General features: G+C 44.1%; 1 protein-coding gene across 1 annotated transcript; it reads right to left on the reverse strand.

The window, feature by feature from the left end:
* Window positions 1–1,089: 1,089 nt before the first annotated feature.
* On the reverse strand, window positions 1,090–12,388 carry JPT2 (Jupiter microtubule associated homolog 2). Its single transcript, XM_055706680.1, has 5 exons — window positions 12,243–12,388; window positions 6,775–6,923; window positions 6,128–6,270; window positions 4,198–4,243; window positions 1,090–3,463 (listed from the first exon to the last, which is right to left on the reverse strand). Exons 1-5 carry the CDS (start codon window positions 12,284–12,286, stop codon window positions 3,279–3,281), a joined length of 567 nt encoding a protein of 188 aa, XP_055562655.1. The 5' UTR covers window positions 12,287–12,388; the 3' UTR covers window positions 1,090–3,278.
* Window positions 12,389–15,228: the final 2,840 nt, after the last annotated feature.

Raw genomic sequence — 15,228 nt, forward strand, 5'->3', positions numbered from 1 at the left:
GTTTATTAGAACAGGGTTGTCTTGTACTGGGCAGACAGTGACATTTAGGAACTAAGCAGCAGTTATACCTAGAATCGTACACGACTTAGAAAAGCACACAAGGCATCCTTTAACCACTTCCCAAGCTAAGCTTATTATAACGGTTATCATCTTACTTCCAAGTCTGAAACAGTAACCCTGATAATACTCTATCCTAAGCGTTTAAGCTACAAAACTTCAATTTAGGGGCACAGCAATGAGGTAACATACAGAGCTGCAAAGTGAAAACTATATTGTAGTCTCCTAGTTGACAACAGTTCAAAGGAGGGACAGTCCTTCATTACCAACACGTTATCCATCAAGGATATTCGCCAGTTCCCACACTAAGCAGATCCCACCCAAAGCACTGTGCGTGCTTGAAAGAGTCCTGAACTATAAATAGCAAAACTCTCTGTGCAAAACACAGAAGTCACTGTAGAAGCAGGTGCTGGCTAAGAGGCTCTGTAGGCACCACAAGCTGTGGTTTAAGGGATGAACCCAGCAGATTTAGAACACACCCTGGCTGAGAGGCCATCATGTCCCACACGCCCCAAACTGGAACATCTGCAGCTGCAGTTACCTCCACTCTGTCAGCCAAGACAGTCTGGCACACAAAGAGAGTTTTATGTACTCATTGGAAGTGCAGAGGTGGGACGATGACTTCTCCGCATGAATAGCATCCCTTGCTCAAGCGGAATTACTACACTACTCTACAAATAGATTTAAGTATTTAAAATATTCGGATATTTAAGTCTATTTACAATATTGCTGAAGAGCGTAACAGCATCCCTGCTTTGTACAGGGCACCAGCTTTGTACAGCTGCCCACAAAAAGGCATTGACCTGAACAGCCCACCCTTGCTACCGTCCCTTCACAGTCCCCAGGGATAAGAGGTGCTTGTCCCATGACCCCTGAGCAGGATGTCAAATCTCCGAAGTGTACTGCCCAGCACAGGTGGCCTGAAAAAGGATTTTGCGATTTCTCCCATTTCGGATAACAGAATTCACCAGTGCATCTACCCTGAACTGGACAACTGATTGATTTACACAAGCAGACATCTGCAACACACCATGAAGTAACAAAATACAGAGGTTTATTGACAATTGCATGATTTATCATTTGATTTCCAATCCCCTTCTGTCCCGGAGAAGTGCTCTCATCAATCTCACTTGACAAGCTGAAAAACATGGTATACATTCCAAAGAAAGAAATGCAAGAAAATTAACATAGTTTAACTAATTTAAGGCCTAGCTGGAAGTTGCTGTTTAAAAGACAGGCACTGTAGCCAATGCACATCAGGTACTATAAAAGATGCCAAGTCTAAGCTCAGTATTACAGACAGGTCAATCACACCAGACCCTTCAATGCAGAAAGCAGCCTCTGGTTGACTTTTCCACATGGCAGCATCTTAAAACCCTTGGCAAGTGCTGGAACAAGGAACTGAAACAAATAGATGTGTCCGAGACTCAGCCAGAGGCTAAACAGCACAGGCTTAAGAACAGCTTCTAGGAAATACATGTTTAGAAGTAAGAAAAATCCATTCCACGGTTGCAGTTACAATTGCTGTCTTGTTTTCCTAGGTGGCCAACAAGTAACAGGGAGCTCCAAACGGATCAGAAAGGTACAAAGGCATTGAAATCCCTACTTCCCATGGCTATTTCTACCTTCAGCACTGCCCCATATATTTCACTATCCAAAAAGGCAACTAAGTCTTCATGTAGACATCCACCATTTCCAACATCAACTGAACTAGGCAGTCTAGTAAGCACTATAAAATCAGTGTTTTAGCACCTGGCCCAGAGGCAGTCCCCTCTGAACAGTCACTGTTCCCAGGGGACCTGGGCTAGAGCAGCAGCAGACACACGCAGGTAAGGCCACTCGTTCTTTGGTGGATATGATAAGAAAGTCCATTCAGAGAACAAATGATGGGAGCTACCCTCCCTAACAGATGTCTGTGCAAAATGTGCACGTCTTCCAAACACGATTTAAAATAGCCAGCACAACCAAAAGGTTTGTATTGCTAAAGTCATTGTTTCTCCAACTAGGATCGTCTACAGCACATCTCAAAACAACTACAGCTGTGGTTTGGGGAGAATCCACATAGTTCTCCCAACCTTACCAACAAAAATTTGAGGCAGTCAAAGGCAAAACGTAAGGCTGACCAAAGACGAGAGAATTCACTAACAGAGTCAGCACAGACAAACAAACAAACAAAAAAATGCACTGTGGTGAAGGCAGCAGAACAATCCTGGTTTCTGCAGGGCACAATGTAAAAACCTTTGCAGAAGCAAAGGCATTTCTATACAGGCTGGGTCAAAGCTAGCTGTCTGGACAACCTGGTATACTCTCCACTGTAATCGTACACTGTAAGTTACTTCTGTTCAAGGAGGACCATAAAGGTATTGTTTGCACCCACATCTTCACATTTGCACCCACATCTTTACCAGAAACCATGCAAGCACTCACCCAGGATACGTTAAATAAAAGTCTTCTAGAAGCACCTACATGAAACAGCATGTTGGACTGGCATTACCACTTGTCAAGAGCTAGTTGCAGATTACTGAAGGCATCAGAAAAGCCTGAATACTCTGAGGAGGGAAGACCACGATACTTTTTAACGTATGATGGTTTATGAGTACAAATGAAACTTTCAGCATGTTTTGTCCTTGTATCAGCAATCGTGCTGCAAAGCAAGAAAAGAGGAAGAGAGAACCAAAGACTGAAGACACTCAAAACCACGGTAGCATTACTTGTTCCAGTGGAATGTATTTACATTAAAGTGCAAGTCACCTCACACTGTGAAGCTGCATCCTATCGCCCAGAGGAAAGCACAGCCTACCTGCTGCGCTGCAGAACCTTTCAGATGTGACCTCCAGGTCCCTGCCCATTCACGCTGTTGTACATGTTGACTGTATGGCTAAGCCTGACTCCACAAGAGTGTCCTGAGCCGCTAACCAGCTAAGAACCTAACAGTCTGAGATGAATTCACCACAAAGTAGCACTGATCTTTCACAAAGTTACACTAATGTCCCCCTCTGCCACCCACCCAGGCAAGCCAATACTCACATCTTCCACAGGCTGTCCTTTCCCTCCCCAGCCCTCCCTCCCCAAATCACCAGGTTACCCTTCCTACACACTCGAGCATAACCCTTATCCATCTGCCTAAGAATCTATTGACAAACAACAGTCTATAAACCAACCTCGCAACCACAGACAAGTGTTTCTGTGCAGACTCCGTTAGTGAAAGCGAACAGATGACCCTAGTAGAATGCAATGCTGGACTTCCCCCCCGGCGGGTTGAGAACTTTGTTGTGTGAGCGTGGCCTTGGCCCCAGTCGGGGCTCGTGATTGTCTATCTTGGGTTCTGGCTCCTTGCATCGCTCCTCTTTGCCCAGATCTTTTTTCTCACCTCCATCTTCCAGCTGTGGTTTGACATTTTCTGTAGCTGAATAAAAAGGAAAGAGATTAGATCAACTTGCTATTCTGTAGTGCACAACATGCCTCATCTTCTGTAGGCTGCATTATTTCCCATTTCTCCCACCCACAGCACACTAGGGTTTCTCTGGTTATTTTTCCTGAAGGAAACAGGTGCTGAGGAAGAATTTAAGTCTTCACAACAATCCCTCTCTTTCTTCAGTAGTCGTTCTAACAAGGATATGCAGGCTAAGCAACATACCTTCAGAATTATTTTGGCAGTTTCAGGCAATTAAGAGTTGCAATATACTAATCAATCCTTTCATGCTGAGCTTGAAAGCAGTGTTCTCATCATTCTTTAGCCATAACTAGCTGAGCAATAATACATTTTGTCAGTCAGCTACCTGTTATTTACAAGATTACACACATGAAGGAGAGAGCAAGAGAGGAAGAAGTGATCTGATCAGATGCTTTTCTGTATATACAGATTCCATATATATCTACATATACACAGATGGTATAAAGCAAAGTATATACAAACACACACACAGTGTCAAGACTTACGCCTGTGGTGTTCTCCTCAGTAAGAGGAAGAGAACCACTTCCCCAAGACAAGTGATTAAATTTCCAAAAGGAGGAAAACTTCTCAGTTATACTATCCTAAACACCAGCCTTAGTCTTATGTTTTGAAGAGGAAGCATACAAAACTATTCCTCAGAGATTATCTTCTGAAGGAGAAGAGAGAAAGGAATTTCTCTTGCTGACCTTCTAGCTTCTTTGGTGTTTCATCTTCTTTCAAGACAATGTGATCCTGCAAAGAACCAAAAACCACCTTAGTGTATTATCAAACAGTAGTTCTGCCACAAAATCTTTCAGAAAGTCTTGCTTGGCTTCTGATCTAAGTTTATGCATTTATCATGGTAAAAGCCAACAGCTGCAGCCACTATGTGCACCTCTTCATCCCCTCCATCACTACATAATCCCCAAAGAAGTGGTAGGAGGTAACTATTATGTTATGTCAAGGTGCACATCTCAGGATTCACACAGCTGCAGATGCTACATCCATCCATCAGTCTTAAAACTTTGTCTATGAGAAACAGTTCAGTCCCAAGGCCTGGAAGTACCATTCTTGTCAAGCATCCGCTACCACCCAGGAGAAGCTGGTATTCACAACCAGAACACAAGCAGCCCTTGAGCACCCTATTCCTATTCAGCAATTACTGTCTTCAGCGAGTATCCCTTGTGACCTGAACTAAGTATCCCTTGTGACCTGAACCTCAGGTAACTGACAAAACCTTTTCAGATCATTTCCCCAACAATCTCAATTAACTGCTGGAAATACATGCAACACTTCAGAACAGCTTGCATGTTTTCCCACCCATGAAATTCAACTTGCAGTAATTTTTGCAAATATGCTATCTCCTTTCCATCCCAGCATTTCCCACAATTCCAATGCTTTAAATGAAGACATAGGAATTTCCAAAGTGCTGTCCTCCATTTAGTCAGAAATTCACAGGAATTAATGTTACATTCTCGAAAAAGGCAACTAAAGAGAACCTGATGCCAGCCTGATAAAGGGGTACAGAGGAAAAACAAACCCCTTTCCTACACCAACAGCACCCAGTTGACAAAACCCAGCTCCCAGTCTTTTTCCCCTCCTCCTTTCTTATGACCCAAATCCCCCGAAATACACTCCAGTCTGTATAAGGTAGGCAAAAGCACACTACCAGCACCCTCACACTTAAGGGAAAAAAGGAGGGGAAAAAAGTTACATTGGACTAATCTTTTCTTCCTAAGGTTCCAGGAGAAATGAGGCTGCTACTACTTTTTCAGCACAAAGAGTGAACGGGATGTCAAGTTTCCATGCTATCTGACATGTCAAACACGTTGCCCACACAGTGGCTACTCACTGAATCCTACCTACTTAAGAGTAAGGCAGCAGGCTGTAAAACTGAATATAGGGCACTGAAATACAGAAACGAATAGGCAACGTACCCTTTATTCCAAAACGAGATTTGGTGGTTAACTACAAGCCTCACCAACCATTACACATCCCAGCTTTAAGATCAAAAAATACCTTATAGAGCGAGAAACACTTTTGTCTGACATCACAAAATCAAGTACATGCTGGACCTGACACTCAAAGCTGATCTTGAGTTAGTTTTTCACTGTTGATCACTTAAGCTTAACCTCCTGCTAAAATGCTTTCACACTGAATGCAGAGACACGTATTGAAGAGAGGTGAAGCACACAGCCGGGCCACATCAAGATTTATGACTGTAGCTCACCAGCATTCACCAACCTTCAGAGCTGGCATCAAGACCACCTCTGCCAAACTGCAGAACAAAGAGAAGTATCATCTCCCTGTCTGGCTGCGTGCCAAGAACTCTGGCTGTACCTCACTTACAAGGAAGACCAAAGGCTTTGGAATTTTTTTTTCTTTTTTTTTGAACACACATCCACAGTCTAATTAATAGTTTTCCATGCAAACTACAGAGCATGCTAAGATCTGATATACCAAAGATAACGAGCTATCAAAAAGAGAATTCAGGAATAACTGTCTAACTTGAAGTTACCCTATGCATAATTCAGGTCTGTCATCTTAAAGAGAACACAGGCATTGCATTGTGACAAGACTGTAAGACTTGTCTGAGCTGCTAGCTTTGTGGTTTGACAGTGAAAGAAGTACAAATACCTTAGGCTTGTTTGGGTGAGCTCGCACAACGCCGGTGGATACAGGAGATCCAAAGATATCACTTGTCTTCCCACCAGGTGGATTCATGCGTGGACGAGGCTGAGAAGAACTAGAATCCTCAAAAATACCACTTTCTTTTCCTCCTGCAAGAGAGTTATGATTATTTTTTTTGTTCCTAGATGACCTAGTTTTACAACACTGCATTAAAAAAGTAAAAAAAGAAATACAAGAATTCAAAGACTTGTAGAACTCTACTGCCTAGATACTTACCTTTGCTTGACTGAAGATACTAGTTGAAATCCTTTGTTACAAGAATTCACTAGCCCATCTCAGAATCACAGCTGTACTCTGTGCAGCTAACTGATGAGACAGCTCTAGAATAGAAGCAGTTTCCTTTCATCATTTCCTAGACCTCAACTCAGAAAGAATCAGACTTGGATGATGTGCTAAGAAGTCTGCGAACATGTAGATCGCTGAAATATTCATATATTCAGAAATCTGAATAATTTATTGTTCAAGCCCACCCAATTTGTAAAAATGCAACATAAAAAGACAGACAGATCTCAGTGTTCCATTTGAGGAACACAAAACCAGTACTGAGCTGCAATTCAGAGCCCAGTGGTGCTAAAGGAGGTGGCTGCTCTTACCTGGAGGGTTCGTTCTTTTTGGAATGTTTTGAGGTTGTTCTGATGCTCCAAAGATATTGGATGCCATCCGATGTGGCCGGCTTGAAGAAGAAACTTCTTCTGTACTCCCAAAGAGATTACTAGAACCTCCTCCTGGGGGCTTCAATACCCTGCATTGCAGAATGAGAGAAGAGACAAAAAGTTTATTTGAAATTTACAGCATTCAACATATTTGACGTCCCCTCCCCATTCTCCCTTGTACGCTATGAATAACTATTCTGATTTTAATTTAATTCAGGTAATTCTGCTATGTCTTTGAAGTATCTACTTTTCAAGAGCTGTTCTAATAAAATATTCTCAAGTTCAGCACAAATATTGCCAGCCTCCTAGTAAGTCAACTTCATCATTAAGTTACGTGTGATTACTTGGAATGGTCACACCAGTGCCACGAGAACAAATGGCTACGCTATCTGTGGTGTTCCAGGAGCAACAGGAGATTAGGAGAAGACGTATGACTCTGGTTAGTATTTTTAAAGTAACTATTACAGAATCAGACTTTCTGCTAAATCACAGTACCAACTTTGCATCTGTGATACAACTCAAACTCACTTTTTAACAAAACCAGGAATTTCATAGCTACTAAAAAATTTCCTAGTTTCAACTGCCAGTAATCATATTAGCTGCTGAAGAGTTTACAATGGAAAGCTGGAATGCCAAAAAGCCACATTTTTAGGGGTCAAGATACAAATCCATTACAACCAAAGCTCTGCACCAGAGGTGTACCAAACAGATCCTCATAAATTTTGGAGGTTACAATAGAAATGCATTGACTTCTTGAAAACCTACCAAAAGTCATGCTTGTCCTTGAGTAATAAGTCCAGTTAACACCTATGCCTTGTTCAACAGACTTCAGGTCCTGCCCTGAAAAGGAACTGAACTACTACCCAGAAGCAGAACCAGTGGAACTGATTGGGAAATGAACAGAAAAAGCATGGCAAAGCAATTAATACGTACATAGCAAAAATAATCTTTACATTTATGTCTACTCAGCCAATTAGCTACAATCTTAGCAGCTGAGCAAAAGTAGTAGCTGAATTATACCTCTTCTAATCTGAATACTTGATCTGGGACCTAAACTAACCTTTACTTTTATACAAAAGGAACACTTACAAATTGCAACATCTTTATCCCACACTACCTGAACAGAATTCAAATGTCAGTGAATCAATACAAGACACTCCCTCCATAGATCTGTGACAGAAGCAAGACGTTTCAAGTTAGGTATCTGCCAGGCATAAAAAGAGGTTCCTCTCTGAGCCAAGATCTACTCCAATTTAAGTCTAAGATTTAATTTCACAAAAGTGGAGATATTTGGCTGCTCTGTCAGAAAATGAGCCTTGTCAGCATTTTAGAACTCAGGATGCAGAAAGCAGTTCTATACTCTTTGAGAGGAAGGAGAAAAAAGTTCCTCTTTTAGCCTGGGAGTAGTTTATATAGACAGAACCAGCCTCAGAGAAACTATCTTTACTGGCCAACTTCAATATTTTAATCCTTAGTAAAACCATGGATTTAATGAATCCCTTTAGCTTGAGGGAGTAAGTAGAATTTCAGTAGACAGGATAACTCTTGTCCACTGGACAGGTAACATCATATCTGAGCAGAAGGTTTATTTACAATTTAACTTTCAACACACTACAGATCCAACTATGCTACAGGCTTTCCACATATCTCAGAAGATTTAAAACTGCTATTAAAACCAGACATCATATAGGCAAATTATGTATGTCAATCATTCAGAATGGACCAGAAACCACGAAGCAGTTTGAGCATTTAAACTTGAGAAATGGAAGGAAAAGGGAACAAGGGGAGATGGACGGATGACACACCAACGCAAAAACAGGAGTTTGGGAAGGGGCTCCTGTTAAAACAGCAGCTCTGTTAGTATCCTTCATATAATTTCAGTGATTTCTGGATTTACCCATTCTTTCCAGAAATTTTTTTAAAGCATCTAGTCTTTCTTGAGTTCTAAGTATACTATCAAAGAGATTGAAAGGAAGCAAAACATACTTTACACAGATAGCATTTCTTACACTATAGATTCACTCCATTTACCATGCTGTTTTCTTAACACATTGTTACAAGCGTAGGAGGGAATAACAAAATAACTATATTCAGATTTTTTTTGGTTTAAGAAAAACAACCAGCCATAAGAATCAAATTACTTCTCATTCCTGCAACTGGATTTAAGATTCACTGCAGGAAAAAAAAAAAGAGCAACCCCATTTTAAGATTAAAGGTCTTGATTATTCCATTAACCAACTCAGTTAAGCATCAAAAGAAATCCAACACTAATTAATCTTATATTGTCCTCCCATTTTCAGCTCAGTATACATACTAAGAAAACCCTACTGCTGCAATGAATAAGGCAAGGTGCTTTACGAGGCACTTTGAAATCAGCTAATAGGTGACCTTTTCTGCCAGCATCACACAAAAGAACTTCTTTGCTCTACATACACAAAGTGGATTTGCTTCCTCAATTTCAGAAACTTCTAATTGCTAGTACAATTCTGAATATTCCATACACTAGCAAGTAACTGTGACACCAGGTCCATAAAATTCTAACTAATGCTAAGTTAGATAACTAAATCATTCAAAGGAATTACCAAAACTAATCCTGAAGTACAGCAACAAAGTCTTCCATTTTACAATAGTAAAGAGGACAAGGTTTTGTGCTCCTTCACATCAGCCCAAACTTGGGGAGAATACAAAGCTATTTTCTTGCTTTGTCGCCTCTAGAGCACTCCTGACCTCCTTGTCACTCATTTCTAGATCAGCTGAGATGTGCAGGTCTCCCACACAAAGAAAGAAAACAAGATTTAGCCTGTGAATCCTACCAAGGGAAAACAGCGTGCTAAAAGTGGATAAGCCAGCGTGAGCTGCTTCAACAGAGTACAAGGAAATTCAACACTTTACAGCAGTTTTAGTTTATATTAGTATCATGCTGTTTATACGGGTATTATACCAGTTACATAGAGTGCCATACATACATAGAGATATTTTTGTGTCTAGTAGCCATTGTAACCAGGTAAGTTTGATCACCTTTTCTTCTGGGGGGTAGGAGTCTTTTAAACTGTAATAAAAAACCCCTGCCCCCTCTGTTTTTTACACAATCTAGATCTGCCTGTTCTTCCCCTCCCCTCCAGTAGACTACAGGACTGTCAATTCATCTAGAATAGCTGAATTAAGAACCCTACCTTTTAAGTTTAAAAGCCTCTACTAATTGCTTTGTTCTCTTCTGGCAGGCTTGAAGAATTTTAATTAGTTCTTGTGGTCTCTTTCTCCTACATTCTAACACACTTGAATTTGAATGCCCTTTCCTCATTAAATCTTTCAGCTGACCTGTGGAAGAGGTGCTGAGACATCCATTACTTCAAGACACTGGCTATATAAATATGTACTTTTTAAATTCTGCCTAGAAGTTAAATACTGAAGTCCCACCAGTCTTCAGACAGTTATAATAAAGCAGGTAAAATAAGTTGCGTTATACATAAGAGACTATCACTAAGGTAACTAGCAGAAAGCAGGCGTGTTAAGGTTTAGAACACCAGGCTCTGAAGCCAAGACCAGAAGGTGCTGGGGACACTCCTGCTGTTGGATCAATACCAACTCACAGCTCATTAAATAGCTCACTCATAAATAAACAGCAAGCTCTGTTAAGTCAGTTACGCCCTTGATCTGAAAGTTCTACAATAACACTGATGGGGAAGAGGGGAACATGCGTATTACATTTCCAAGATGGCTACATGTAACATTTTCAGCTCTATGCAGCAGCTGTGAAATCGCTCATATACTAAATCAATTGACGATACATAAAAGCAATGCATCTTTATAGCACGCACCAAGAGTAGAATGATAGAATTCTGTCCTGCTTTGCTTTCCCAGCAACAACTCTTAGATGCGCAATTCCATGTTTTATTTTCAAAAAGCAAAACCTCCTTAAAAATACAAAGCATTGTTACAAAGTTTAATAAATTAAAACTAGGAAGTTAGTTTGATTCAGCAAACAAGTTGTTTGCTGTATCACTGTATACATTACCTGGATCAGTAGATAAGTCTCACTGGATAATTACTTAAAGTGGAAGCTTTCATTTAAAGTATTTTTTGCATCACTTATTTCTAACAGTAATACCTCTGTATTATGAAGTTCTCAAAATGCAAAGCATCTGTTCATAATTTCATCATCACAAAGATTTTTACATTAGGAAGAGTTATTTTTTCCCACTTCCACAGCAGATGATGGCTGCTGCAGTGACTTTGAATTCAGTTTCATTTTAATTAGAGAAACTTCTACACATTGAGAACGGCAAAAGGATTTGCATTCTCATCACATAAACTTTTGCTTAAGGAAGGAATAGAATAAGCTCTGGAAAGAAAAGTGTCTTTAAACCAAGTACTTTTTGCTTTTGATGGCATAGGCTGTATGTCGATAGTCATCATCTCAGAGCCCGCTCAATAAAATCCAGTAAGGTAACATATTGCAGTGCTGCAGTATGCACGCTCGCCGCGCCAGGTCTGTTCATATACTGTGTGTATTGCTATGGTTTGTTCTCAGGCACGATGAAAACACTCTGCCACAATGCCAGAGCACAAGGTGTAGTAACACCACCTTTGCTAGCTGCTAACTAGTAAGTTATGATGAACCTGGATCCCAGACTCTATCCAGAAACCCTGAGTGAATCGTGGTTTCAGAATTACCAATGGGAGCAGAAGCTTCTTGGAGACCACACTACGATGGCATCCTCGGATGTCATCGTAAAAGCCGGACACAGCTCGGAGCGGTTGGCATAAAAGGCAAACCCAAAGCGCCCTCCTAACACCGGGAAACGCTTCCTTCCCCCGCTCCGAGCACGTGACCGCCTCGCGCACGGGTTAATCACCTCAGCCCCGCGTTACCAGCCCGCATGCCCTCGTCCAAACGTAACAACAACGTATTTCACCTTTGCAAGGCGGGCACGAGCCAGCACCGGCTGGTGCGGACGCCTGTGGCGGGTCCTCTCAGCGCAGCACTGAGCGCGGCCGGGCCCTCCTCCCGGCCCGGGGCAGCGGGCTGGGGGGAAGGAGCCCCCGGCGCCAGGCCCCCCCTTCCCCGCGGGGCAGCCCCGGACCAGGCCCCTCCAGCCCCGCAACCCCCGGTAGCGGCTCAGTCCCACCCGGCCGGCCGGGCCCGAGCGCCGCACGCCGGGGCCGGCCCTGCCCGCTCTGCGCGGCCCGCCCCGCCGCTCCCCGCCCCAGGCCGCGGGGGAGGCGAACCGAGGGCACCGAGCAGCGGCCGACCCTCCGCGGGACCCCGCTCCCCTCAGCCGCAGCCCTCCCCCCCGCCTCCCGCGCCTCGGCCCTCTGCCGCAGCCCTCCCCGCGAACAAAGCCCCGCGGCCCGGCCCGCCCGCGCCCTGCCCGCCCCGCCTCGGCCCCGCGCCCCCGCCGCGCCACCTGGAGCTGGGCTTGGCCGAGTCGGCCTCGGGGCCCTGGAACATGGTGGCGGACGGCGGGCTGGGCTGGGCTCGGCTCTGCGCGGCTCCGCAGCGCCTCGCGCAGCGCTCCGCCTCGGCTGCCCGACCCGCAGGTAGCGCCGGCGTGCCCGCCCTGCCCTGCCGTTGGTTGACGCACCTGCCCATCATATCCAACAGCCTATCGAACGCAGCCCGCCCCCCCCCCATGATCCCGCCTGTCCGGTGAGCCTCGCAGAGGGAGGGAAGCTTGAAGAGGGCCCGCGTCGTCGTTCCTCCTGTCCTCCTCCCATTGGTAGGGCTGAATGTCCGTCAGAGGGAGCTGCGGAGCCATTGGTTGAGAGGAGCGGGGCGAGCAGCCGGAAGGTATTTAAGGGCCAGGGAGGCCGCCCCTCCGCCTCCCGGGCGAACAGGGGCGCGTGTGGGCTACCGGGGCGGGTGCTCTGTGGCCACCGGGTGCGACAGCTCCGGGAGGGGCCGGCTTCGGTCCAACCAGGTCCTGGCGCCTCGCACGGGCACTTGGCCCCAGAACGCCGCCGTACAGGCAGTGCCAGCAGGCCAGCCATCGCAAGGCACGGCCTCGCAACAGGGCGGCCGCGGCGGCAGGTCTGCCGTGGGCCTCGGAAGCTTTGCCCGGGCGGGGCGCCGCGCCTCGGCTCGGTGGAGCGCAGCAGGCGTGGAGGGGCGGCGGCGTGCGCCCTTACCGGGCCGTCACCGCTCCGCGCGCGGGAATCCCCTCAGCCGGTGCCCGCCCGTCGCTGCCGCGGGGGAGCCGCCGGGGCCTCGGGGCTGGGGGAGCTCTGCTCCGGGAGCCAGCGCCGCCCGGGCCTTGTGAACCAAACGTTTGCAACGTCACCAATTAACATTTTCAGCTGAAGAATCTGATTTAATGGTTCCACGGCTTTCCATAGGCCAAGAAGTAAATTTCTGAGGCAGCCGTACTGCTGCTTGTGCTCTGAAGGATTAAAAAAACCCCAAAACACCACACCCAAAACCACACCCAAACCCCCACAACAATGAAACAAAACAACAAAAAAACCCCCACACACCAAAGACAGGTACTCTTAACTGCAACATCTTGCTTTGCTGATCATCCTTTACTTCCAACTCATTCCTTCTGTTTTTACAGTGTCAAGTTTTGGACATGAAGTGCAAAATTAGATAATCTGTGACCAAAGAAAGTGGTAGGATTCAGTACCACCTTTGACATAAGGTAGGAAAAAAAGGAAAAAAATCCCATGGAAGGTCTCTCAGCTTTGAGCCTGTGTCACAGCAGGGTGGAGGCGAGAAGCTGCAGAGAAAAGAGCTCGGACCTGGTCCCTCAGCCCAGTTTTCCAGGTGGTAGAGACAAGTCCTCGCTCTGGATGGAAAGGATGCATCAAAGAACATTACTGGTAAGGTTTTTGCTGAGCTTTTTAGTACATTCTTCGTTTCTTACCTACTTGAAGAACAGCCTGGCATTTCCTCAATGCAAAATTAAACTGAAGCTCCCGTTGTGTATTGCAGAGACCAAACTCCTAAGATGTGTACAAAAAAAGAATCGATTAATGACACAGATCACAGGATAATTCAGCTTGAAAGGAACCTCAGGCCTAGTGTCTGACAGGGTGAGCTAGATCACACCAGCTTCCTCTGGGCCTTACTCAGTTTTGTGTTGGCAAGCTCTGAGGACAGACACTGCCCAACCCTCTCTGGGCAACCTGTTCCACTTCCTGATTGCCCTCAGGGTGAAAGTTTTCCTGGTAGTGGCTGTATAAAATATATAGCCTGAATACAACCTCTACATCCAAGCTCCTGCTTACCTGAAGCGGTGACAGAAAAAAACCCCACCAAAACCAAAAAATGCACCACCCCAAGATGTATAATACTCTTTTGCTTGGTGCTGGTTTTGTGGTGGGTTTGTTGGCATTTTTTCTGTTTTTCTTTCTTTCTTACCCTTGTTACTGGTGAGCATGGATGAAGATGGGACATTCAGGACCAAGAGCTCTCTGGTTTGACACATTTCTGACACAATTATCGGACACTACTGGAAATAGGAGCTGTAAAGCAAAAAATCCCCAAACCCAACAGAAGCCTTCTCTCACCATGGTGAAAATCATGAAAATTCTGGGATGGGAGACATCAATGGAAGTTATGCCACTGATTTCACTGAAACCGTAATTTCACCTTTGGAAGGTTTGGCCTTATGGACAAATTTGTAGGCACCTCCACCCCCAACCCCCTTCCCGGGGCCATTATTATGTAAAGGTTAAAAGGAAAAAATCCGATAGGGCATGAACGGCAAGTAACACACTGGACGTAAGTTAGACCAAGTATTAGTATGTATTTATGCACAAGAATAAAAACAGCTTTACAAGTTGAATTGGAAATTTAAACAGAGGAAGTTTAACAGCTTTTGTATATTATATTAAATAACCAAAACACCTTTTTCCAAAATTGGTAAAGAATAAATAATATAATTTACAATATGGTACAAAAAATAATCAGTAAGGACAGGCATTCTGCTTTATACATACACTATATAGGTATATTTATAATCTATAAAACAAATTCACATCTCAAACAAGCCAGAAACCTTAGATGATATGGCTTAACTATTATTAAAAGAAACAGCATTAATTTTTGCTGCCAGAACCATAAGCTCTAAAGCAGTTATCATGTTTCAGTAATTAATGATAACGTATTGCCGTAGTGCTTGTCAAAGTTTCACTTAGTTAACATTAACAAACTGCTGTGAAATTAACGAGATTCAAAGGTTTGAAAAGGTTAAAAGTGCAGTACTTTCCTTATAAATGCATCCAAAGTCTGAGTGTAAAAAACAAAATGCAACTTAATTTCCACTCTGGGATCTGCAGAGTCAGTAAATGAGATGCCTTTACAGATTAGATTTGATCCAAGTAATTTCATTCCATTTAGAAATATAAAGAGGGGTGTCAAAAAAAGGCTTAACAATGCCATAATTAGTATTC

The sequence above is a fragment of the Falco cherrug genome, chromosome 4, assembly GCF_023634085.1.
Source record: "Falco cherrug isolate bFalChe1 chromosome 4, bFalChe1.pri, whole genome shotgun sequence".
Taxonomy (NCBI): Eukaryota; Metazoa; Chordata; class Aves; order Falconiformes; family Falconidae; genus Falco; species Falco cherrug.